Here is a 26,659-nt window from a genome sequence, read left to right as displayed (position 1 = left end):
TGATTAAAAATTCAAAGTTAGAGTTGCACATGTCTAGATGCATAAAATGATACATTAAGGATTCTTGAGAATACATTGCATCAACCCTTAAAACTTAAACCCTTAGGGAAAATATGCACAGAATCTTCCAAACGCTGATCAGTTTTGACATAGAATTGTTCCCCAGGAATACCATTTGATAAATAATAGCTCTTCAAACTTGAGCAGGCTCTTCCAAAGCTTGTGTAACACATTAAGAATAAGAAAGGTATGCAGAGAAGAGATAGCAATAAAAGAGGAGAAAAACTTGAATGTGGAAATTGGGAACATACAGATTAACAAAGGTTGTGTTTGGCAACATGGGGTTTTCTGCCGGGGCCCTTGTGCAAAACTACACAAAAGATTCCAAAATACTTTGTCAAGAATCATTCTCATGGGTGTTCTATTTCTTCCTTTCCATGCTTGTCAAAGCTCTTAACACCTTTTTTTTCCCTTGTAAATGTTGCAGCTGCCTTTGATACCTGGACGACCGTGTGTGAGGATTACGCCACCCAGCTAGAGCAGGAGGGACAGTACCACAAAGCTGCCACCTACCTGCTGGCGGCCCACAAAGTCTACAGTGCCATCGACCTCTTCAAAAGGCACCGCCTCTTTAAGTAGGTGCAGTTAACAGATAGGGGTTTTTTTCTTGCGGTGGTCATTAGAGTTAATAGATAATGGCCCTTAATTTCAAGAACCAGAGGTCATTGACTGTAGCTGTTAGGTAAATGGAGAGAGAAAAATCAATGGCAGATTTGGATGTGACCGGGCTAGTGTCCTATTTTTCAAGATGGTTCTTTTTTTGGTGTCATAAAGATATGATACAAATTGTCGCGGGTCATCATTGTTCAAGTTGTGTAAAGCACCATTATAGATAAGGTTTTAAAGATAGGCTTGATTTTATTTTTAGAATTTCATTGTTATGGAGATTTTAATTACCAGTAGAGTTTTTTTATTCTGGATCTGACAGAGATGTGTCCCTCTTGATAAACGATCCTTCATTGTCTGGTATACATACTAACATCATGTGCACTTCTGTACAAAACTTAATTGTTTTAGAAAATAAGGACAAGGGCGATGTCATATAAGGATCATAACTTGCATGCATGTAAATTGTATGGCAAGTTTGAAATAAAATATGTGTCGCATATCTCATTTGGCGTAAACTTTTGATGAACTTTAATAACATAGACCCATTGATTTTCTCCTTTTTTCTGACATCCTGTCGTGAACTCAAATGAGACTTGAGCACAATGGGTGCGGCTCTGAATTGAATGCCATGAAAAAATAAACAATAGCTTTGACATTTTATCATTACTTTAAAGGACTATATGATCAATAATATAGTCCTTGTATGGGAACTATAAGCATTCGTGCCTATTGCCAGTATTGAGAAAAAATAAGTGTGGTAATTGTTTCTTTGGTCATGTTTTGTATTGAGGTGTCCTGTTTCAAGGTCCTGAACTTTGACCTCTTTTGTGAGGAAACCAAACCTCTGTATATACCAACACAGTCCTGGTGTAATTTCTCTCCTTCATTAAGTATTTATTGGTCATAATACTTGGTGTTTTGGGGGTTTCCCTTCAATGATTTGTGAGGCTATACCTATCTTTGCAAGGTCCTTCACTTCAAGTTCATGGACCTTTTATCCCAAGTATAACTGTTATAAATGTTGACAGGTTTATTCAATATCATCTGAGCTCACAGGAATAAAGCAATAATTGAGCTTCCCCCCAAAGTTGTTGAAGAAATTTTCACTTTCCCTTGAACTCGATTTTAACCGATTGTCTTTCTTAAGAATTGACAAGCCCATTTGTTACTCCAGTACCTAAGTTACATTATATCTCCTTAAGTTTCTCTTTACTGCTGAAATGGGAATTTATTTTTACAGAGGAAATAATGACATGAGAGCAAATTTCAATTTTTTTCATTTAATTGAAGCTTTTAAGAGATATCATGAGTGCATTGAACTCTACTCTCAAAAGTTGTATAGGTATTCATCTTCGAAGTTTTTTTTTTCCCCCAGATTTATTTTTTGTGTCATGAAGGGGGGGGGGGATAATTAATTTGAAAATATTGAAGATATGAAATTACTCTTATTTTATCATAGTTATTATAACATCTTTCCTTTAAAAAAATTTAATTCTTCAGTTAATCTGGTTGGCATTTATAAGAGTAGCTCAGAGTCCGACACAGGGTGATATATATTTCTAATCCTTTCCATTTATTGTTTGATTTTGCAAAGTAAAGGTACATTTAACCAAAGACTGGATTGTCATAAAAAATCAAAAATAGGTTTGTTATTGATTGATTGTATGGCAGAATGACCTAATTCCTTGTCTTGAACAGTGCATTACATTTGTCATTACACAACCTCTACAAAAGATTGTTGAACAACTCTCATGTCGTGTGTCATTTATTCTGATTGTCGAGGAAAACCAGACCAATCTATATAAATGAGTTGAAGAGATTTACTCCTCCATTTTATTGTAAGACTTAGGAGAATGTACTGGTAATCCTTTTATAAAACTTTGTTCAAGACAAGGAGAATAAAGCTGCAATTAGGACAGATTACAGCGAATCTTCATAGACACATGAAGACATATGTTCCACTTCTCCTGAAGCTGTCTGAAACTGGTATACATTAATATAGGGATAATATCAATTGTTCCATAATTTTTTTTTTTGCAGTTCACTTTCTTGTCAAAATTACGGTACTTTAATTATTTGGCTAGCCAAAGTGTTATCATACGATAATATATTTTGATAGAAATTCTTTTCATATCAACCATTCGCTGAACACTTGTTAAAAAATTTACACGACACTTTATAACATTACATTACATTACACTTTATTCCAAGGCAAACACGCTATGATCAACTTAGTGATTCTGCTCAGTTTCAAATTTTCAACTGCATGTAATTTCTTTCATTTTCGTGTGGAGGCTGTATTAAGATTGATGGGAGGAAATTCAATATCCTATGCTATTACTATTTCCAGTTTGTTTGATAATATCCAGAAATATGCAATCTTTTTGAGAGTATTTTCCATCTGAATGTTAAAGAGATAAATTGACTATTATAGTGGGAGGAAAAGATGCGACTTGCTCAACCAAATGCTGCACAGGTGCAGCAACTGATGCATTGATCATTTTATACCATTAAATGAAGTCTGAGGAAGATTTGCTACTGAATGCTTGGCTTGTTATGATATGTTGTAATGAATATGAAAGTAGGGAATATTTTATTACATATATATATATATACATACATGTAATACTTAAACTAGTGGAGTGGAATAATTGAATTAATCTTGATGATGATCTGACCAGCATTAACACAAGGCATACACCTTCTCCCACAAATAACACTAGAGAATGTTGAAGTCTCCACAATGCAATCATTTCTTTAAAAATGACAAAATAAATTACTTGTTTTCTGAGTGGAGCAGTCAGTTTTACTTTTGTACTTGTCTTGAAATGCAGTGAGCGTCATTTGTTATTTAACTAAAATTGACAGTGCGAATCACTATTCATACAATTGGTATGCATGATTTCGGAGAATTGATTGCATATTTTGACATTGATATTTTCTCAGTTTTGACAACCAATGTGTTGGTTGATTTCTTTTGTCTGCACCCCTATATGAGTGAAATTAAACCAGACATGCTCACTTCATGAAAACTGAAGTGATAGGACAGAATACTGCCGGTACTCTAGATTTTTGGGTATCTTTTTCTTTAAAAGGTTAGGTGGTCAACAACTTTACCATCAGATTTATCGTAAAATGATTTGTTTAGCTACGAACTGTTATTTAGAAAAAAGAAAAAAAAATCTGTTGCTTTTGATTTTAAATTTTTAATGTTTTCATACATCTTCATTCAGAGCCCTTCTTCTGAAGGAGATTTATAAAGTCTTAAAAATGGCCATGACTATCCAGCTCTCTTAAAGAAAATAGTACTGTGGCTCAGAATTTAGATACTGTACTTGCTTAGACAGCTTGGTGAGCTTGCCATGGTATGATGCAACATAATACAGTGTATTTTCATGTCATCACATGGATCAAAGAAAAACTCTATCAGAGAGGACTGAGAGAGAGGGTACTGTATACAGGGTTATTTTTGACAGCTGTGTTTTGATTTTTGGGCCCTCCTAGACTTGCAAACGCTTTCACCACATTTTGTAATTCGTTCAGACACAGTTAAACATGATACTCTTTCTAATCAACACAGTTCTGAAAAAAATGTTTTGAATTCGCCAAGGCGAAAAGGCGAAAATAAAATGGGAGTGAATATTTCCCTTTACACAGTATTTATATTCAGTCAGCCCAAAATAACTGACATTTAAGTGGGATTTTGTTTTAATTCCCCTCATTATTGCACTCGCCACTATCTGAAGAACAATATGTACCAGTTTAATCATTTAGACAATTATGAATTTGACTACAACTTTGATGGTTTTTTAATGAGATAAACCAGTAAATCGTCTTTCAGGAAACTGATTATGTTTGAAAGAACACCTTTATGCATATTAGGAGACTAACTCAGGCATACACATGTACCTGTATTATTCAAAGTTAACCTAGATTTACAACCGATTTATGTCCTGTTTTAAAACCTTTTATGGATATAAAGCAAGCTACATTGCTCCAGGTGCCAACAGAAATCTAGGTTATTGTGCCAAAAAAATGCAACAACATAAAACGATTTTTGGTAGGAATATATGCTAAGTTCATATGGCATGGTGTGCTAAAGAGCCAAGATTGCCTTTGATCACAATAACCGATTCAGCGGAACTTCCCTGAATGTTATAGGTTCCATATTTCTTTGTTTATTATGCATTGTGAGTCACAAATTAAGTTTTTTGTTTAAAAATATGTCATATCTGTCAATCTCTTTAACATACAAGGTAATCAGACTTTTGAAGCCAGAAAATGCCAAAGTTTATGATTTTGCATACATCAAAAGGCCTTTTTTTGGAGTTTATTAATCATACATTACTGCTGATAATGACGTTTATCCTGCGTATTGATGCCACTACATCTTTTTTATTTCTATTATGCATCCTAATTGCCCGAGGCTGGAGTGCGGATTTTTCTGATTGCATTTTCAGCCTGATTTTCCTTTGATTGCGCAGTTACTTGTGATATTGACTAATGACATTTTCTGCATCAGGGAAGCCATTGCTCTAGCCAAGGTCCGTCTATCTCCGATTGACCCAGTTCTGGAGGATCTATATACATTGTGGGCGCACCAACTTACAAAAGACGGAAACTTTGAGCAAGCAGCTAAATGGTTGGTGTGATTCCAAGGAATACAGATCTCTTAAGCCTTATCAAATATTAACTTTGAATCTTTGGAATAAAAAACAGCTTTTATAATCAAAGTCTACATCTTTTTTTTTCAACAATAAAAAAATGTTTTCATTTATATCTAAAAATACTGCTACATGTTTTTTGCATCATATTAAAAGTGCATGCAAACTTGCCATTTGAATACTGTTGCATGGATATTTCAATTTTATCTTATTACTTTTCACTTCCAGCCATCTTGCCATGCAGCAGGTTCAGAATGCGGCAGTCCTGTTGGCGCGGCGATACAACTGCACTACAAGCCTTCAGACCGCTGCCCGAGTTTCCATGATCGGCAATGAAAAGCAGTCAGGAATGGCATATGCCCACAAGTTGCTGCAACAGTTTTTGCTAAAATGGGAATGGAGTCAGGCCTATGCATATCTGAAAGAGCAAAAAGCATTTCAGGTGGGATATTTGCTGTCATTTACGGTCCTTTTATGAATATTTGATTAAAAGGCTTCATCTATTCTTAGTGAGTAGTCATTAGCCATACAAAAAAACACATGCTATATCAATTTGCATGTGGTGATGGAAAAGTAAGACTATAGAAATTCAGTTGAACATCGTTAACTCAAATGTCATGCATATATTAAGCCCGATTTTGTAGTCCATATTGCTGTTTCATTAAGTATGTAAAATACCTATATATATCAAGGTTTTACTTGGTGCCCTATTGAGTTCAAGATAAACAAGGTTTGACTGTACCCAGTGATAAATAAAAAAATGCAAGCATTTTTCCATTTTAAGTAAAATGATACTATAGATTCCTTATTTTACATGAGTACTCAATTCTGCAACTTATCTTTTATCAAATGGCAAGAATATAGAATCGCAAACACGGAAGTTTTATTCTAATTTTTTATAGTTCTCGACTCTCAGAAAATATTAGTAAGATTTTAAAAACCACGAGATGCTTTTCATGATTTTACACCAATATTAATTCCTTGCGTTTTATTAGGAACTTTTCTTTTTGTAAAATTAAGTGTGACATTATCAAGAAAAATTTTCTCCTTTTAAGTTTCATAAACTAGTAGAATAGATTAAGATAAAACAGGGATAAAGTAACATAATCTGTCACATTTTGTAAGGAGCTGTGATAAATGTTCTAAGGTATTTGTAATTGGAAACCTCAGTATATCTATATTTTATGTGCTAAAACACATTATTTTTAATGATGTTGAACCTGGAATTCAATTTGATGCAATAGGTTGTAATTTTGTGTGTAATTTCAAACACTATAATATATATGCACTACATAAATATTTAAACTGATATGTATTATTTATGAGAAGAGCCCCCTGAGTTGAAGGAAAATTAGGGCGCTGAGGCAACAATAGCGTGAAGGTTACCTGCATGTTTATTGGATTAAAATGATAAGTTTTCCCCCAGTCTGATTGAGAATAAGGATAAATGACAGATTGCAGGAAGAGGAATCTTAAAAAAAATTATGGTAATGCTGAATTTTCCTGTTTCAATTTATCTTCTTGCAGTAACAATGAAGGATGGGCTATACCATAATACAAAAAGCTTCAGAAATTTGTCATTTATGGTTAAATGTTGCTATTCATTTTGGGTTCAACATTGAACCTGCACCTAATACTCTGATTTTGCATTTTATCTATTAACAAAAAAAAATAAAATCCTTGTAACTGTTATGGAACTATTGTAAAGAATTTATTTGTTTGAATTGATGGTCGATCCATTCTATTCAGAATTAGCATAAAGAAAGAATCCCACCATCTCAGCCTGCCTTTGATTGACAGACGGGGTAACACAATAGATTTAAGCCCTCCCCTGGGTACAATACTTAGTCAGGGTGCAGTAGTCCTTGTAAGGTATCCATGGTATCATTCACATTAGATTACTCATATTAATAGACGAGGCCAATGAAAAAGTGGTTTTAAAATGGAGAAATATGACAACAAAGGGATTTGTGGTACCCATTTTGAATGGTTTCAACTGGTTCTTGTTTGATTTTTGTAGCTGCATTTTGCATCAGATGGTTTAAATTCTTTCTGCATCTTTTGCCCCCTCACTCTAACCTTTTTTATTTGCAATTCTATTTTTAAAGTTAAGGTGATCTAATGGTTAGACAGAATGTTGCCTTCTTTCATACATTAAAACTTACCCACTCTGATTTAAAAGTTGGCATAGTTTGTATGCCAGGAGCAAACACTACAGATGTAAACTGAGACACCATTTTTTCCCCAAGTCTTCTTGTCAGGGAATGTACACTATGATATAACAATAGGGCTCTGAACTCTGAACCTCTTCTGCTACCTATACGAGTATAGGTAATGGGGGAATGCAAATATTCATCTTCTGTGCATTATATTGGAACGCAATTAGGTATTCAAGGAAAGGAATTGCTTGAGAACTTGAGATGACATATACAGTGTTTGTACTATGTAGTGACAGATATCATATTGGGTTCAAATTTGGGTCTTTGGGTCAAGTTGAAGAAATGACAATTAGATACTATTGTGAATTCACTCTTGGGTCAGCAAAATTAAGTTGCTTCATTCACTTCAATAAAAAAAAACCTTTGTTCGGAGTTTATACATTTTATTATTGAACATGTTTTAAAAGAAAGGCAGGTAAAAATAATGTTTTTCTTATTCTATCTAAAATGTTGTAATATACTTTGAAAATTTGCTTCTTTGCATATTTACTACCAGAATTAGGTAATTTTCTGTTGTTTCTTCAGTATGAAGCAATCTACCAGTAAATACTTTGAGTGTCTGTAAAATTATTTTTTTAAAATATGAAATACATGCATGCGCGGATCTAGAGGGGGGGTCGGGGGGGTCCCGACCCCCCCTGGAAAATGAAAATTTATTAAATTTACATAGTAAAATATGCCTCGGACCCCCCCTGGCAAACACAATTATCCTTCGGACCCCCCCTGGAAAAATTTTCTGGATCCGCGCATGACATGTGATATTAAAAAGGCTCGATCAGACTCTAGGCTCTGGGGCCATATACCGTTAACTGAAATGAGCTCACTGCATGGATCTCAAACTACCAGTACATCAAGGAATATATTGTGATACTGAGTACTTTTGATCTCAGTCTCACTTTCTGAAAGGAATAAGAAGTTAGCTAGTCCACCAAGGAAAGTTGTATGGCCACAGGAACCAGATGAATTTTTAAGTTTAGAGAAAAAATTCAAATCATTACATGAATTGAAAATTTGATACATGTATCATGAAAAAATCATTGTGAAGTTTAGAGTCTTTGATGAGACATGAAATAGTCATGCATGGTACTGTATGTGCTATACTCATGTGTAAGTAGCGCAAGAACTATAAGGAAGGTTACCTTTATGAATAACAAATTAAACTTTTTTGTGAACTTTTACAACATCCCCATTGACATTGAACAACTTGGATTATCTTTGTATAAGGATATTTTTGAATTTAATGTGAAAAATTAATTGCTTTTGGAAGCAGTAAAGAGAATATATTGCCCTAAAGCATTGAAACATTGTGTCATATTCTTTCTTCCTGGTTTTTTCAATAGGCAATGATTGCAGTTAGCGGAATGCATGAATTGGTAGTCAAGGAGATTCAAAATCACAACCCAGAAATCTTAGCTGTGGAGGGCGATAAATTCTCAAAATGGCAGAGCAATTCCAAATTGTTCCTACCAGGTATTGAAAAAGAAAACTGGATAAAAAAATATTTAAGCTTGTAATGAAATATGGATGGATAACATGATAGATTTTGTAGCATTTGATACATGAAATATGAAACAATAAATCTGTGTTATGTGTATTTAAAAATAGGATGTCAACTCCAATTTATGGACATCAAATATTGTTAATTAATTTTAAGGTTCTGTTAATATTTTGCATGTACACATAAAATTTAGTAAGAATTAATTGAATAATTCTTTAATGTTAAATTTTAAATATTGGGTTTTAGAAGTACATTTATTATTTTCATTTCAGATTTCATCCTTGACAACAAGGATAGAGATACTTTATCACCATGGAAACCCTGGTTGATTGATGGTTTGACCTTTCCTCATCATGCTTTGAGAATATTCTACAGTAACCTAGGAATTGTCATGGATACGGAAAGTTTGGAGGAGATGTACAAATCCCTCAGTATCCTACAGGCTGGGAAACAAAGCCAAGAGGAAATTCATCAGGTACCCAAGGAAGTCAAAGAAAAGCTATTTTATTGATCAGATATAGTCCATGTATCACTTTTTTTTGCAATGATATTTTATTCATTTATATTATGCCCAAAAAAAATGCAAATGTTAAATGTTTTTATGTACTTTGATTTTTTTTAGTAGCATATATTTAGCAATGCAGGGTGTATATATACATGTATGCAGATCTAGGTCTCTATGCAAGAAATACCGGTAATACAAATTTAATCTATAGTAGTAATTTGTGGATCTTAATTGACATAAATCTAGGACTATATAGATATAAGAATTGCAGAGGGATTAAAGATAATTGGATTCTTTAATCAGATGAATTAGATGATGTAGCCTTGACCTCAATTTGGACCTTCTGATAAGTGTGATTTTACACAAAAACTCAGATTGATTTTCAAAAAGTTAGTTTCATACACACAACATATATGAATCTTACACTGAACAAGCATATATCATTTTTGGGAAAAATTGGTTAATACAAAAATTTGTTTTGATTTGCATGACTTAATATCCTATTTGCAGATAACCTAATTTTTCCCATTTTGAGATAGATATAATATTTATGGCTTATAATTTCCTATTTCTAAGATACCTCATTAGCTGGATTTCAATAATCTGAACAAAAAATGTAACAATTTCAATTTGTGATTAAGATACATGTAAGTGGTAGTTGTTTACGAAGCGAATGTGTGATATTTAAACTGATAGCCAGCCATGGAGGATTATGGGATTACCGTATGTGACAGTGGTGACAGACCCAATGACTAGGTAGATTACAATCTCTGGCTCGATCAAGTATACGTAATTCAGCATCAATTTTTTGTAGACACTAGCTATTAAAGAAAATGACATGGCATACAGGGATTATAATTTCCTCTTTGTATTTTTATGAATATTTGTTTTATTGCGATGAAAATTTTTGATAGTGACATGAATTGCAACAGGAACTTCTTGGGAGGTTGGAATCCACTCGAAATATAACTATGCTCGTTCATTTATACACCTAAAACAGGCACCATTTATTAAGTTCTTATTTTGATGAGAAATATGGAAAACAATATCTAGTACACAAGTACTAAAACCTTAGTGTGGTTGACAGCAGAATTAAGACATGGGGTTCTGACAGTTGTTGAAAGGATTTGCTCTAGAGAGCAATTAAAAACTTTCTGAAATTGAGTCTTTCTTGTCAAGGACAGATTTAGTCTTTTAATTAATGATCATCTTGCAAGTTCAAATGCTGAAATTAAAATTAAGCATTACTGCATACACATAGAAGAAATGTGAATTGATCTATAAAGAATTTTAAGGAGGATAGTATGAATGCCAGTCCATCTTGATACAGTGTCTCAAATACCCCTGCGCACTCCCAGTTTTGAATATCTATGTACAACATTTTGTCTTTCCTTTTAGCTATTGATTCAGATTAGTGTGGACTTGGTTCTTTGCATGCTGTCGTTCTTGATGTCCGAGACTCCAACCGCTATATCTCATCTCATCCATGCCATCAGCAGTCTCCAAGAGGCCGGACATTATGTTGTCATGGAAACTATCATCAGATTGTTTCTGCCATTAGGTATCATATTTTAATTTCAATGTTGTTTTTCCATTCCAATGTAAATCACTTTTAATAGTTACAAATGTTTCATCTGTGCTTAATCCTTGACTTGAATGATGGCCATTTTTTCTATGTAATGATGTTATATAGGATTTTTGAATGTTAATGGCAGAAGTGATCCAAAATAATTCTTTAGTACTCTAATAAATTGAAGAAAAGTGAAAGAGTTAAGGTTTTTTAAGACATCATATGACTGCCAGAGGTCAGGATTGATTTGTGCTGACTGGAAATAGAGCCGGATATTAAGTACAGATTGATGCTTTTTATTGCAGGACCTAAGTACATGTTGAAGCTCCAACAAGAAATCACCGCCGTAAGAGTTGTTATCAGTATGGAACGCAAAAGTAATTATGACGGGGCTGCAAAAGTGCATACCATCAAACGCTACTTGACAGAGATCAAGGACGAGGACTCTGTGTCGTGCGGAGGCTTGAGGTGTCGGGAGCTGGATTGTCTAAGGGCCTACTATTATCTGGCAATCCTGAACTCTCTGAATCATCAGCCAACTGCTGAAACAATGGAAAAATCCAGCAGCAGGGAACAAACTGTAGGTAAAGCTGTTAATCCTTCAGTACCAGAAGGAACATCAGTTGATTCCACAGAAACTGTGAAGCTTGAGGCAAGTGGGAAGGAATCAGAAAGTGAATGTACAGTACAGAAAAATGATAATGATTCCAAAGAAACTGCGAGTGAAAATAAAGAAGAGGCATCTCCAACCACTGTGTCTGAGCAGAAAACCTCTCCCATTGAAAATGAGGAGTATTCTGCTGCTGGCTCTGAGAGCAATGTAGTTGTAGATAGTGACATCAAAACAGAGCCTACAGCTGCCTCAGCCTCAAACGACCAATACAAAGCAAGTGAAACATCTACAAACAATGACAAAGAAGAGAATAAGATAAAAAAGACTGATCTACCAAGTGGACCAGAAGTGGAGAGCCCAAGAAGTGTGAGAGCGAGTGACTTTCAGAGACAGTGTAGTGACAGCGAAAGGACAGATCTATCTCAGCTAACTTTATCCCAGCTCTGCCATTTATCCAGGGGTCTTCTGTGGGATGTTCAAGGAAAACGATACGCATTGATGGAAACACTGGGCTACATTCACAAGGCCATATCTCAACTTCTCTTGGCTCAGAAGCCCAACTCTCTTTCCTCTAGTCAAACAGATATTCACAGTGAGACAAAAGCTGAGAGAGACTATGGGCATGGACATGTATCTTTGCTGGAGGAAGAGAGGGACGGGTTGCCGGGAATATTCCCAAGACAGCCTCACTTTCATAGTGCTGTGATGAAAAAGAGACACAACAGTGAACCTCTCTATGATCTTCCAGGAGTCTCGGAGGACATTCTATCTCATTTTCACCATCATAATCACCATCAGCCCCATTTCTCCAGGTCTTTTTCATCAGATTCCCAGGCCTTGGAGTCTAACACTAGAGAGCACCTTTGCCCAACTCATAGTGCCCAGGACATGAACTCTGAAAACTCTTTTGACATCTGTGTATCGTGTGAGATGTTGAACAAATCTCGCAGGGTATTGTGGGAAGATGAGCCCCATCTCGGAACAGAACATTCTGGGAAAGCCAACCTTACCAACCTCATCAATCCTGCCAAATACATAAATGTACCGGACGAGTGGTACAATATGTCAGCTGATCAAAAATACTCAATGCCTTACGTTACCATGGCGATTCTCAAGGACGAGCAGGAGTACATGATGCATGAGCTTAGAAGGGGCCCAGACAATTTACAGGTATGAAAACGTGTATCACTGCATTATTAGTCTGCATTAATCTTGTGATCATCTTTCAACTCTTTGATCAAGAACAGAGAGCCTCTTGCAACTTAAATGAGTATTTGAAATCTTGTGTACTACACACAATAACTGCATGTTCTGGTTTTTTTCTTGTTGCAGGTTCCTTTTCCAAACCCTTTGGACTCGGTGAAACTTCTGCTGAACATTTGTCACTCACAGCTGAAGCAGGAGGATGCCAACTGGTTTGCTGAACGGGTGGTGGCCTGGTCTCTCAAGTTCTCTGTGTCCGCCCAACAGAAAGAGACAGTAATGGAGCTTCTCCACAGAACACTCACTCACTGAGTAAGTGGCCCAAAGGAAACTCACTGAGTATGTGGTCCAAAAGGAAACTCACTGAGTATGTGATCAATAAGACACCCATCGAGTATGTGATCCATAGGACACTCACTGAGTCTGTGACCCAGAGGAAACTTACTCACCGAGTCTTTGGCCCATACTCACTGAGTTTGCAACCCATAGGATGCTCACTCATGGAGTCCGTGACCAGTCAAGGATCATCATGAAGGGATACGCATCTGTAGGGGGTTTTCTTGGAAATGTTATATGTACATTGCCCTGATTGTGATACATTAGGTTGTCTGTTTGTTAATCAGTGATTAACAGTTTGAAAGTTTGTTCATTTTCTTAAAAAATGGTCAAAAATTGTTGTCATGAGTCAGGTTTAGAAAAACCTGATTTTTATCAAAATAACCTGTATTGATCAGTTATTAGAGTAAGCCCAAGACCCTTGAATTTCGAGATCAAATTACGAAATCCTGTGGAATAATGAGAATTTCTGGAGTACCAAGTAATATTGAAAGAGAATAGCAGGTTTCACCTAGACCATTGTTAATGTATTGAGTTCCTGGTTAAAGCACAAAATTCCCTTGGCACTGTTAAAATGGCAAGATTAGTTTTAGAAACAGAATTGTGTTAAACATTATTTTTACCCTTGGGCATTACATGTACATTGGTGTTCCATGTTTGTTTTTGTCAGATTTTACTTCTGCAAAAACATTTGCCATGTTCAATATTTTGCCATTTGTAGGAACCCCCCTCCCCCTTCCCTTAAAAACAGATCTACACCTTAATACTTTCAATATTGTCTTAAAATCAAACTTTAACCTTTATATGATATTGAATGCTTGATCTATTTGTTTTGCCAGAGAGAGAGAGGGAGAGAGAGAGAGAAATGTGGAAAACATTTGTTCAATCAAACTGTGCATATATTACTTTATTTGTATATAACCAACATGGTAAATGTGCACAACATGCTGCTATCAATGTGCTACATATGCTAGAGCTTGAGATGAAATAACAAGGTACTCAACTGTTTCTGTTGCTCAACTGTTTACTGCATATAGTTGTGGTTTTCATCCTGAATAAATGGAGAAATAACTGAACTTAGTGTCTTTTTTAATCATTCTTGTGAGAGATTGTGCTTATTATTTTTTTTGTACATCTGGAATGTATGTGAAGTTATCTTGTGACATTTTGACTTACAGGTACATCTCAATCTTAATTATGAAAATTTTTGTTCGTGTACATGTTTATGTGACCATATAATGGTGGGTTATGGAATATGGTATTTCCTTCTAATGATTTACCATTCCATCAAATGTTAACATGAAACCACTCTGAGCTTATAGAATAACACACAACTGTCACTGTCTCAAATGTTAGTTTGTGATGTTAACATAGCATCATAGCTTCTAGCTACCTAAATTTTTATTCATCAGCAAGGGACTCCTTGAATGAAAGCTCATTAAAATCTCTTCCCCCTGTGAAAATCCTGTTGTGGGACGTTGCAATCATTTTAGCAAATGTCTGAATGCGTAGAGCATGTCATGAAGTGTATAAACTATTTTGATAAGCTATCAACCATAGAGGCTATATATTGGTCAGCCTTGCACTGTGAAGCTGTTCTATTGTACAACTTTTATATATTAAACTTTCTCAAAATTTTATTCATTATGGTAGATATTTTATATAATTTCCCCTATGCTAGATATTATCAAGATGGAAACAGTGAGCACATCATTATTATTGAGCATATTTCTCTACTGATCTGTATATTTCATAGATATTTTAAATGGCAGAAACTATAACTAATAACCACCCCCCCCCCCTCCCCCAAAAAAAGGAAAAAAAAAAACCAATGCATAACAAGTGTGCAGGTAAAGAGGATTCCTACTTAATGTCTGAAAAATTGAAATGGATCAATCCAATGTCATTTTGAAACCCCAAAAATACACAAGCTTTTGAATTTGAATTTATTGAAACTTTAAAAATTATTTTACAAATGTAGTCCAGTAAATTTAACATAAAAATTGGAAAATGCAAACAAATTTTGAGCACTTTTCCAATATAAATAATATTGTATCCACATGACCATCATTAAAATTTATGTACATAAAGTGAGTATTTATTTACAGAGATTCATAAGTCTCCCTAGCAAACAATTATACAGTTTGGAATTGATCTGTGCTTTAAATTAACACGTATGAAGATGTTGATTTAATCACAGAAGATTTAATTACGGAAAGTGGATCAAATTCAATGAGCTTAATTATATTAAACTGTCAATTTTGTAAAAAAAATTGTGAACATCAAATTATGGTTTCATGGGAGATTATTAAAATATGAAGCATGAAATATGAAGTTGAGTTTTGCATCTCAACCATACACACTAATGAAACTTGTACATTGCAATTGTTTTCAACACAATTTAAAGAAAATTCAAATGAGAACATAGCTAAACACAAATGTACACTATACATACAAACACGTACCAGTAATAAATTTGGTGTCATGCATTTCAACTTTGTTCTGATAGTAAGAAAGCCCTGAATCTTTGAGCTGGATATTGTAATATCATTCAAGGGACCTCGGACTAAGTGTCCACAATACATGTACATGAATGGAATTCACTACATAAATAAGATTGGCACAATTATGTGTGTTCATAGCAGATATTTTGAGACAACTGTTCAGAAATTGGCACCCCATTTCATCAGCACTTAATTTTTTTTAAATCACAGCCACAAAAAAAAAAAATGAATATTTCGTCTTCAATCCACCTCCACAAATGGTTGGATCCACTCCTCACCAGTCTAGATCTGTTGGGTAGTTTCCAGTGAGACAGGCCACACAGTGCCCGGTGTTTTCCAGCCCGTCCCCTTTGATCCCCTCCACTACTGCTTGTTGGAGCCCCTCTACCGTCAGATAGTGCAGACTGTCTGCTCCTGTACAAACAAGGGAAAGTAAAATTCATCAGGCACATTAAAGATTGATTACCAGGGTAATCATTTCATTCCATCGAAAATGGTGAACTATAACATTTGAATAAAATATTATATGTAAAAGGATGCTGCTTTTTAAATTCACTCTGTAGGAGCCTGAGTTTCTTTGATTTTATACAAAGCTAAATGGGCATGGCTACTCTTATTATATGTGCATGTATTTAGTTCCATGAAGATTCAGGAGTGCATGCCAATGTACAATGCAAATTTTGGTGAAGAGATAAAGGAAATAAAACATTTCTCCTTGCATAACCCCCACCCCCCCCCCCCCCCAAAAAAAAACCACCCCATACAGTCCATATACATGTATTTCGATTTGATATTTTCAATTTTGAGACAAAAGATAACCCTTTTGAACAGCAAACATAGGCAGCAGAGCAATAAATATATATTTTTTACATTTGACCTGCCTACCTACCAAAGTATTCGGCAAATTTGTCCTGTTGAATGTTGTTGGCCACCAGCTCCTTTCGTGTTGGGATGTTGATCCCCATGTAGCAAGGGTATTTGATAGGGGGAGAGGCTATTCTAATATGCACCTACAAACAGGGAAAATACTAATTATTAGACTATAGCTAAAAATAATACAATTTTTTCTTTAAAAATCCTATAACACATTTCAGTGACTGAACATGTGTGTACAATTTTTGATTTGGAAGAAAACACATTAGATCTATGATATTATACCAAAAAATGCACAATTATATTGACAAGAGATATATTCTTGTAGTAACTAGAGAAATGGCTGATGAGGTTGGCAACACAAGGGAAATAATTGGAGTACAACTACTGTAGTCAATGACAAAGGTATCTTACCTCCTTAGCACCTTCTGCCCTCAGTAGATTGACAATAGGGGTCATGGTTACCCCCCTGACGATGGAGTCATCAACCAGAACAATCCTTCGCCCTCTGATATTCTCACTCAAGGGCCCAAACTTTTTGGTGACTCCCATTTTCCTTAGTCTCATGTTTGGTTGGATGAAGGTTCTCCCAACATAACGGTTCTTGCAAAAAACCTCTCCATATGGAATTCCCAGCTATTAAATGTATTCCAGAAAATATAAACTCACAAAGTATATCTAAATGATATTGTACTCTTTTTTCTCTCAAATAATTAAATCCATATCACAAATATCTTTTCTCTGATAAAGTTTATGATATCTTATTTAAAAATAGATACATGAAGTCTTGAAAAACAAAATAAAACTTCAATAAATACATATGGGTATTTTCTTCGTGTTTTTGTTAATTAAGTCTCGTTACCTGAGCAGCGTATGCAAGGGCAGCGGGTGTGGCTGAATCTGGTACGGTACTGACCAGATCCACATCCACAGGGGCCTCCTTGGCTAACTGTCGCCCACACCTCTGTCGGACACTGTACACCATCTGACCTAGATACAAAATACAAATGTTACCCACAATTCAATGTCAGTAGAACATTGTTCATTTTCAAGCAGATTTGTATTAAACGTAAAATGTAGAACTTTGATTTGTTTTTAAAATGCATGTAATTTTAACAGAAGATTTCCCACCTTCCATGATACTATCTGGCCTGGCAAAGTACACATATTCAAATATACATGTGGCTGGAGGCTTGTTGTTCGGTCGCGGAGCGATGTAGACCGATTTTATGCCTGTCTTACTTAGTTCAACTACTTCACCTGAAAAAAAATCAACATAGGCCAAGTTACTGAATGCTCTAAATAATAATTCTTAGTATATATGAGATAGCTGGAATAGTGACAATATTTGTTTATAAATATGTAGTCTTCAATTGTTAGTATGAGATGTCTTGTAGGGCTTTTGGTGATATCACAGTATTTTTTATCAACATTCTGCTCTACATGTCTTTACGTCACAAAAATTTCATCTCTCAAAATCAACCAAACTATGTGGTGATGATTTAAAGCACAACATGACCTCATGAGTATTGGTATGAAAAGTTACCTGGTAACACCTCGCGGTAGTATTTAGCACCGATGCTGTTAAAGGAGCAGGACTCTGAGGACACCACCCATCCATCAACCACCTGATCTTTCACAGAATTGTCTACAAAAACAAATCAAAAGGTTGTTATATATAGTTCTGTGTCACATTGCATTTCCATTCTTCTGAAACTTAATTCTTATTCTGGATTTTAATCAGAGTCATCCTTTACCTACCTTTGATTGAGCCCACAGACAGAAGTTTCCCAAGACAGAGAGGTCTGTTTCCAAACGGGTCCCTGAGAGCGTAGATCTTGTCGTCATGCATGATGACAAGCGAGTATGAAATAACAGTCTCGTTCATTATGCGCTTGATTCTGTATCAAAAATAAAAATTTCATTAATATTTGAACATGGATGGTAGAGTTGCTATTTCCCAGTAAGTTCATACAGCACATTACCCATAAATTTTGTTTTATTATGTAATCATGTCAGTCTTTTACAACTACATGTATATACACTCAAACTTTGTTATCTCGAAATAGATGGGACTGTTTAAATAGTTTGAGATATCCGAGTATTCGAGATATCGAGGGTGAAATACTTAAAAAATAAGTGGTTGGGACTTACAAATCACTTGGACATATCCATTGTATTCGAGATATCAGTGTTCGGGATATCGAAGTTTAAGTGTAAAAATATGATTTTGCATAAAATCTTCATACAATGTGTCAACAAAAATCATAGAGTGCATTACCAAACTTTTTGACACATTAATCATATACAGCAAAGTCCATTTTCTGTTACCTTCCAATCCAATTAGCCCCATGGGGCTCCCCGCACTCTGGGGTATGTGTCAAAAGCTGCGTTATCAACTCACTGTCGGTTCCTGTTGACAGTCCAACCCCATGTTTGAGTAACTGAAACAATGAAAAAACATTATTTTAAACATACCCATGTCTCATTAAAAAATTTAGGACTGCAAAGGATTATTAGTCTTAACATACCTTTTGCTTCAGTTTCTTGGCATTCACAAGTTCTCCATTATGAGCCACAGCAATAAGTCCGTGGATGGTTTCCACCACGAATGGCTGCACATTGATGGTGTCCGAATCGCCCTGGGTGGAGTAGCGAGTGTGACCTATCAAATGAAATTAACAATTTCAAGCCTGGACATTAATTCATATTTCTAAACACAAGAAGTCATTGTAAACTTTCTACATGACTCTTGATTTCAATACTTGATTGTCTCTGTGTATTAAGTGTGCACTTGAGTTCTATAAAATGTCAAATTGTTGGAGGTTTAAATTTGTCCTCGAGTTTTACTTCTTTCTAATTCCCCAACAAACTCGAAGTTCTTTATTGCGGTAGTGTAAACAATTAGTGTTTTCTGTATCTCTGGGGGATATTGCATGATGTTATAATTGTATGAATTTTGTCCTCCTTATCTTAATTCTTTATAAATATAAACCAAAAATTCCATATCCTAACTTGCCTCTCTCATGTCTGGTCCTAGCAAGACTTACCTATGCCAATGCTTCCTTTAAGTTTATGGAGGTCCTAGAAAGACTTACCTATGCCAATATTTCCTTTGAGTTTATGAAAATTCCTGCATGACTTGCCTGTGCTTATGTTTCCTTTGAGTTTATGGAAGTCCTAGCATGACTGAACTATGCCAATGTTTTCTTTGAGTTTATAAAGATTCTTGCATGAATTACCTATGCCAATGTTTCCTTTGAGTTTATGGAGGTCCTTAATTAAGCAAGACTTATCTATGCCAATGTTTCCCTTAAGTTTATAAAGATTCTTGCATGACTTGCCTATGCCAATGTTTCCCTTGAGTTAATGAAGATTCTTGCATGACTTGCCTATACCAATGTTTCCTTTGAGTTTATGGACATTCTAGCAAAACTTACCTATGCCGATGTTTCCTTTGAGTTTATGGAGGTCCTAGCAAGACTTACCTATGCCAATATTTCCCTTGAGTTTATGGAGATCCTCCTCTGAAAACACATTGCTGACCAGCCCCATGCCTTTCTTGACCCGGTACCTACAATCGTTGGTCCCCATACTGGTCACTATACCTGCACTCTCTTGTCCTCTGTAAAATCAAATCAAATATAAAGTATTTTTGACCTGACATACATTCAAATTTAACATCTACAAATCTATGCTGCCTGGTTGGCCTTGTGACACCCTCTTACCTGTGCTGTAGTCCAACCAACCCTAGGTAGATTGTATGGGCTATATCCAGCTGGGTGGGCCATTCCCCCTGGGCTACACACCCAAACACCCCACATGCCTCCCTAAGCCCAACGTCCTCTTGACTGCCAACAGAATCAACCATACCTGTGAAAGAGAAAACTAAAGGCTGCATGGACAAACATTTTAAATGTGGACAAGAGCATGGAATAATGAATAACTAAACAGCTGTGACTGCCTTTTTCCATAGGTGGTTAGATTTGTATATACAGTGAAACACACTTATAATGAATTGCCAAAGACGGGCTTAATAATTTGCTTTGTTATAAGCATAATTCAAGTTTACAACATGAAATAAAGTCACAGATAATAAAAATCAATTTTGTTCAATTCATTACAAGCATGTTTGCTGTAACCCTGTTTACTTGCATGCATTTACCTTAAATGAAAACTTGTTCAATTTGTCCATGTGACTTGACTTTATACAGGTAATAATTATTTTATTTTTACCAGTTATCATTAACAGAATAAAGTAGAGCTAATATAAACAAACTAATGTCAAATTTTTATTTTAGTGACCTTGACCTTGGTTGCAGAACAACCGTGACCTCTGAAATAGGCTATAATATGCAACACCGATGATGAAATAAATATTGATACAAGTGATAAAAGACGATAAATTCTCAATTGTTTATATTTTTTAAATGAAATATGCAAAAAGGTAGATTTTCAAGGTTCTGTGCCAAAAAATCATTTTGGGCTTTTCTTCATTTGTAAAAATAAACAAATTCATAACGGCCATGGGTATGTCAAAACTATAAGTAATAATATAAGGTCCGCACCTGATTTCATCACAACAGTTCCACGTGGTTATCATGCGTGACAGATTCTGAGGATAATTTCTCATTCATTTTTACAACGTCATTTATAAAAGTACGTATACATGGTTGAACCAATGTTTGTTTATTAAAACAAATTTTAAACTTACCTGTTTTTAATCGATTTCAGTGATGCTTTGTGTCTGAAAGCAGACCAAAAAAAAATCATCAAGTCAACAACACAACTGAACCATGAAGTTCAAATTCATAAAGCGAATAAAAGAATTTGAAAGAAAAAAATAAAGATGAATAGAAAGCTCAAAGTTTCTTAAGAACATAAGCAGGCAGAGAAAACCTTGATTTTAAAGTAATGCAGATCTATTATCGAAATCACAAATCATTTCCACCGAAAACAAGTTCATTTTTTCCAATCGAATCTAAAAATAGGTAAACACGTGTTCATCAGCAGTGAAAAAAGTAGCCTGCCGGAGTCATACAGCACGTGGGGTTTGAAGCGATAAAGACCGAACCTAAACTATCATGGCAGAAACAGGTAGGGGTTTGGAATATTAGGTATACTTTAAACTTACCTTTTGTAAATGAAAAAAAGTTTGGGGTGTTGCATTTTATAAGGTGTTTAATTAACCTAATTAGTGAAGCGGTAAGTTCATTCAGTGTCATATCTCTAGAGTTACATGTTCATGAGTTTCTCATAATTGCATGCTGAGCGTTTCATTGTGTAAATTTATGTCATTATAATTAAATAATTGTGTTAAGGTTTCAAGTTGAACAATAGTTCATGCTGACACAACACAGCATGCCCTTGACCTACGGTCCCAGGTTATATTATTTCCAGAGAGGGTGTGCCCCTGGACATTAAAAAAAATTGTTTGTTTGAAAAAATACTCACTCAAGATACTATAGCTGAGCATAATTTCTGTTTTAAGAATTCAGATTTATTTCTATTTTTGCACCATGTTGAAAAAAAAAATATAATTTCCCTTTTTACCAACCCTAAACTTAACTTAATCACTGGGTAAGCAGATGGTAGTTAAACTAAACAATTTTTAAAAGCTTGCCAAAAGTTTCAGATGCTGACACAACACAGTATGTCCTTGACCCAGGTCATCCTGGAAGGTCGCAGTTTTTTTATGGGAAAGAGTTACAATAGATTCTCATATTTATGTGACGTATAGATGTTCTTTCATTCAATTTGCATTGATCAAAATCACTTGTGATTGAGGTAAATGTTATAATGACATAGTTTCTAGTGAGACATTTGAGGTTTGTTGAATATATATATACCTACAGAGGTAAAGTTGGGGCCAGTGATTATCGAGGGCAAGACAAAAGTTGTGTACCAGGTAGCAGACGATCCAGAACTTGTCTTGTTGAAATCAAAGGACCGCATTACTGCAGGAGATGGGGACCGCTCACACGAACTGAAAGGGAAGGCAGCAATCTCCACGGATACCACAACAGCCATTTTCCAGTTACTCAACAGTGCAGGTATTATCATGTTTTCTTATCAACTATTCAAATAGGCTAAGGTCAAACAAGATAAATGTATTGGTTCTTGGGCACTGTCACATCAGGTAAAAAGATTTTTATTGCCATTTTGAAAAGGGCCATAATTCAATTTTCAATCTGAAGTTATAGTCTGAAAAATAAGTTATTCCCCTTCTTTCCCTTCACAAATCTTGAAATAAAAATAAAATACCTGCCCGCTACATGATATTTTGAAGTTTGTTTGTCAAAATAATTATTACAATTTGCACTTATATTTATCATTTTTCAAGGGATAAAAACACACTTTGTGAGGCGATGTGATGATACATCTTTCATTGGCTACAAGTGTGACATGATTCCCATTGAGTGGGTCACAAGGAGGGTTGCCACGGGGTCATTTTTGAAGAGGAACCCAGGGGTTAAGGAAGGCTACAGGTTCTGTCCCCCCAAGCAGGAGACATTCTTCAAGGTGAACAACCAAATAATATCTAAGTTTGTGAGCCGTGGGTTTTAGAGCTTTTTGTATTTAAATAAATGCGTTCTTTCTTTATTTCCTTGGTAAGTGGTTTTCTGATTAGCGGTGTTGATGTTGTGCGGGATTTGTTTTGATGCACCATTGATATTTCGTTTTTTTCAGTTTTAATGTGCAATATTTTTGTCCATGTAGGATGATGCGAACCATGATCCCCAGTGGTCCTATGAGCAGTGCCTGGCCGCTAACATAACTGTAGGGGGAGTTCTGATTGGACGAGATGAACTGGACATCATGAGCAGAACAACGGTCACAGTGTTTGAAATCCTGGAGAGAAGCTGGGCCTCCCTTGACTGTAGCCTCATTGACATGAAGATCGAGTTTGGAGTCAAGCCCAGCACAGGTTGTAACAGTGTCCCGTTGATATCTGCTTTTCCATTCAAATTCATTTCAAGGTGAACAATATGTCTAAATTAAGGTGAAGATACTTGGGAGATTGTATTATCTTTATTTCAAAATCCAGGCTTAAATCATATATTAGTAGTGAGACAAAGAAGCACTTCTTAATAATTCTCAAGCTCACAGTCTAGATCCCTAATGTGATATATCTACTTCTCTGCAAAAGGGGAAAAAAAGCAAAAAGCAGCATCCACCCCCAGCTAATAATTTTTCAGTAAAGATAATACAATTTTCATCATCATCTTTTTAAAATACATGCAGGCTTAAAACTAGTTCAGTGGCATGTTACATTAAAAAGACCAGACATCTGCTTTTAGAGGTGCCTTGTTTTATTTTACATGGTGCAATACACTTTGGGTGGCATACATAAAGCTGCAGCTACTCAGAATGGGTCAGTAATAACAATTAATGAAATATTTTGCATGGCTAATTTCCTCTTTTGCTCCTGATACAGGAGAGATTGTGCTGGCTGATGTGATAGACAGCGACTCCTGGAGACTGTGGCCATCAGGGGACAAGCGACTCATGAAGGACAAGCAGGTGTACCGGGAGCTAAGGGAGGTAACTCAGGAAGCACTGGACACTGTCAAAAGGAACTTTGAATGGGTGGCAGAAAGAGTCAAGGTAAAAGTTTGATGTACATATAGCAATTATGAAGGAGTGAGCTAAGATGACGAAACAGCTAATGATTGCCTATAAATTCTAATTTTATTGATGAAAATACAAAGGAAAGAAAGGGTCAATGTCCTACACAAATGTATATTAGATGCCTTACAATAAATGGTTTTTGGTGGTGTTTTTTTTTTTCCAATTTCTTTGATTAACCATTGCAGCTGCTTATCCCTAAGCCAAATGCTCGAGCTGTGGTATTCATGGGGTCTGCTTCAGACATGCCGCATTGTGAGAAAATCCGAACAAGCTGTCAACAACTGGGTGTGCCTTGTGAGCTACGGGTGTCGTCTGCTCATAAAGGGACTGAGGAAACCATGAAAATCTTAGCAGAGTATGAAGGTACATAATAAGATAAATCTCAGATAAAGAGTACACTCTAGTTAATGTCAGAAAATTAAAAACCCTATGAAATTTTGCAATGACTCCACATCACTCAAGTTATAATAACAACAAATAATTGTAGTTGCATGGCTTTGAAACTCTTTGCAAGCACATACCCTGTACATGTTGAAGCATTCGTTTGATTTTTCAGGTGAGGGAATACCCACTGTGTTTATAGCAGTAGCTGGCAGAAGCAATGGCCTGGGCCCAGTTCTCTCAGGAAACGCCACTTGGCCCGTTATCAACTGTCCACCTCTGTCCGGAGACTGGGGGTCACATGACATCTGGTCATCCATGAGACTGCCTTCAGGTAAGACTTGGAGAATTTTATTCCATAAACTAAATGTTGCTTTTTTGAGCAGACAAGGACCTCACCAGTCTCTCATCATACTAGGCATGATGGACCACCCACTGAAAAACTAGGATCTTCAATATCTATAATGAAATATATCAGTCAATAAATCCTATTTCATTTCTGCATGTGGTAATTGCTTTTCAGCAAAAGCGCAGACTGATACATTCCACATACACTGTACAGTTTAGAATACTTAACACTACAAACAAATACCATTTATTATCTGTAGTTTACACTCTTCCCCACTTCCCATGTATTAAAGATGACCTTGATTTAACAGGTCTGGGCTGTGCCACAGTCATGTTCCCAGAGGCGGCAGCATTGTGTGCTGCCCAGATCCTGGCCCTCAATGACCACGTTATCTGGGGCAACGTCCGGGCCAAACAACTCAACACTTGGATAGGCCTGAAAGAAGCTGACAAGAAATCAAGAAATGACAAGTGATTGTTCATTGGAAATTTGATTTTCATCATCTTTGTGTTACATTTGTTTTGTTTCAACCTGTTGTTGAACTACATTTATGACATAGGAGTCATTGAATCTGAATCATGGTTTTACTGTAAAACACGTCATTAATCATACAGTTACATCTGAATACTCATACTTATTGGTTACGACAATGTATTAAATATTTTGAGAGTGATTATGCATGTTTCTGGCTTTTTATTCACTAAAACTACTCTTCTTAATTCATTGAATTTATTTCACTTTTACCATCCTCATGTTCAAATGGGAAAAATACCATTTAATGTGTTCTCAGCTAAATAGTGACTTTAGATTATAAAGATACAGTGGAGCCTCTTTCATCAGACCCGTTCTTGAATTTTCATCAGTCAGAACGATGTGGATGTATAAATATGCTTTCATATTTTATAGCATATACTTCTTTAAATTATTACACTTCCAAAAAATTTGGGAACATGGGGTAAATATGTACCCTTTTGTATTTGTGTCAGTCTTTTTTTTCAATTTTATTATAAACATTTTCTAATAGCAAACATAGTGAAAGTGATCGCGAAAAAATAAGATCATAGGGAAAATAAATGGATCTTTTATATGATTGATTAATTCCTAGCTCTCTGATTGGCTGATATCCAACAATCAAGAAAAAATAGAACGTTGTATTCAGCTGCACTTGACCTCCTACATTTGATTTTCTTTACATTTGACTAAAAACTAGTTTGTCAAATGAAAAATCGTGTTTTTCAATTTGTTCGACTATAGCTTCAAACTAAAACCTTCTCTTGATTACACTCAATTTGATATGTCTGTATCAATTTAGCGCTGAATCATTTAATAAAACTATTATTGCTGTTTTTTTGATGAACATGTTGATTTGAATTACCTGAGAAGTACATGTACAATATTCACCAAGCCAAAGTGAATATTGTACTTCGAGGATAGCTAAAATCATTGTATTGACCTCAAAAACAGCAATAATTGATATATTATACATGTTATTTCGTATTAATCCCAAGAATATGATTGTTTGATTTCTGTCGCATGATCATTCTAAAAATTGTTATAAACCTTACTATACTAAAAATAGAAAATTTATAAACCTCACCATACTAAAAATGGTTTTCAAGACAAAATGCTGGTTTTGACATTTG

At 35.4% G+C, this 26,659-nt stretch overlaps 3 protein-coding genes across 6 annotated transcripts in view; 2 read left to right on the top strand and 1 right to left on the bottom strand.

Moving 5' to 3' along the window:
- Window positions 1–14,353, top strand: part of LOC105327757 (gem-associated protein 5) — a 67,456-nt gene extending 53,103 nt beyond the window's left edge. For both annotated transcript variants that reach the window (XM_066074967.1, XM_066074966.1), the window contains exons 20-27: window positions 488–635; window positions 5,192–5,311; window positions 5,562–5,775; window positions 8,893–9,022; window positions 9,323–9,525; window positions 10,954–11,116; window positions 11,431–12,908; window positions 13,071–14,353. In XM_066074967.1, the coding sequence (XP_065931039.1) occupies window positions 488–635; window positions 5,192–5,311; window positions 5,562–5,775; window positions 8,893–9,022; window positions 9,323–9,525; window positions 10,954–11,116; window positions 11,431–12,908; window positions 13,071–13,253 (2,639 nt within the window). In that variant the 3' untranslated portion in view covers window positions 13,254–14,353. The remainder of the gene's footprint in view (window positions 1–487; window positions 636–5,191; window positions 5,312–5,561; window positions 5,776–8,892; window positions 9,023–9,322; window positions 9,526–10,953; window positions 11,117–11,430; window positions 12,909–13,070) is intronic.
- Window positions 14,354–15,544: 1,191 nt separating this feature from the next.
- On the bottom strand, window positions 15,545–21,857 carry LOC105333393 (amidophosphoribosyltransferase). Of its 3 annotated transcripts, none has more exons than XM_066074965.1 (13): window positions 21,789–21,857; window positions 21,369–21,401; window positions 20,383–20,527; window positions 20,143–20,279; window positions 19,186–19,319; window positions 18,986–19,098; window positions 18,416–18,555; window positions 18,201–18,302; window positions 17,786–17,914; window positions 17,517–17,644; window positions 17,069–17,290; window positions 16,671–16,791; window positions 15,545–16,195 (listed from the first exon to the last, which is right to left on the bottom strand). In XM_066074965.1, the coding sequence occupies exons 3-13, from the start codon at window positions 20,523–20,525 to the stop codon at window positions 16,056–16,058; spliced, it is 1,509 nt and encodes a 502-aa protein (XP_065931037.1). In that variant the 5' UTR covers window positions 20,526–20,527; window positions 21,369–21,401; window positions 21,789–21,857; the 3' UTR covers window positions 15,545–16,055. The 3 variants fall into 3 exon arrangements, with proteins under 3 accessions (XP_065931037.1, XP_011434633.3, XP_019924927.3); XM_011436331.4 differs by lacking the exon at window positions 21,789–21,857 and adding an exon at window positions 21,554–21,660; XM_020069368.3 differs by lacking the exons at window positions 21,369–21,401; window positions 21,789–21,857 and adding an exon at window positions 21,223–21,247.
- On the top strand, window positions 21,646–26,044 carry LOC105333392 (multifunctional protein ADE2). Its single transcript, XM_011436330.4, has 8 exons — window positions 21,646–21,751; window positions 22,510–22,707; window positions 22,998–23,176; window positions 23,375–23,582; window positions 24,093–24,262; window positions 24,472–24,649; window positions 24,843–25,001; window positions 25,327–26,044. Exons 1-8 carry the CDS (start codon window positions 21,739–21,741, stop codon window positions 25,488–25,490), a joined length of 1,269 nt encoding a protein of 422 aa, XP_011434632.2. The 5' UTR covers window positions 21,646–21,738; the 3' UTR covers window positions 25,491–26,044.
- The last annotated feature ends 615 nt before the right edge of the window (window positions 26,045–26,659 follow it).

The sequence above is a fragment of the Magallana gigas genome, chromosome 2 (assembly GCF_963853765.1).
Source record: "Magallana gigas chromosome 2, xbMagGiga1.1, whole genome shotgun sequence".
NCBI classification, from domain to species: domain Eukaryota; kingdom Metazoa; phylum Mollusca; class Bivalvia; order Ostreida; family Ostreidae; genus Magallana; species Magallana gigas.
This window is presented reverse-complemented; position numbering and strand designations above follow the sequence as displayed.

Excerpts from the sequence above, each read along its gene's own strand:
- LOC105333393 (XM_020069368.3), bottom strand. Across the intron at positions 20,280-20,382 it reads TTGGTTGGACTACAGCACAG|AGGACAAGAGAGTGCAGGTA; the intron begins GTAAGAGGGTGT and ends TTGATTTTACAG. Across the intron at positions 16,196-16,670 it reads CAAATTTGCCGAATACTTTG|GAGCAGACAGTCTGCACTAT; the intron begins GTAGGTAGGCAG and ends TTGTTTGTACAG.
- LOC105333392 (XM_011436330.4), top strand. Across the intron at positions 23,583-24,092 it reads TGGAGTCAAGCCCAGCACAG|GAGAGATTGTGCTGGCTGAT; the intron begins GTTGTAACAGTG and ends CTCCTGATACAG. Across the intron at positions 24,650-24,842 it reads AATCTTAGCAGAGTATGAAG|GTGAGGGAATACCCACTGTG; the intron begins GTACATAATAAG and ends TTGATTTTTCAG.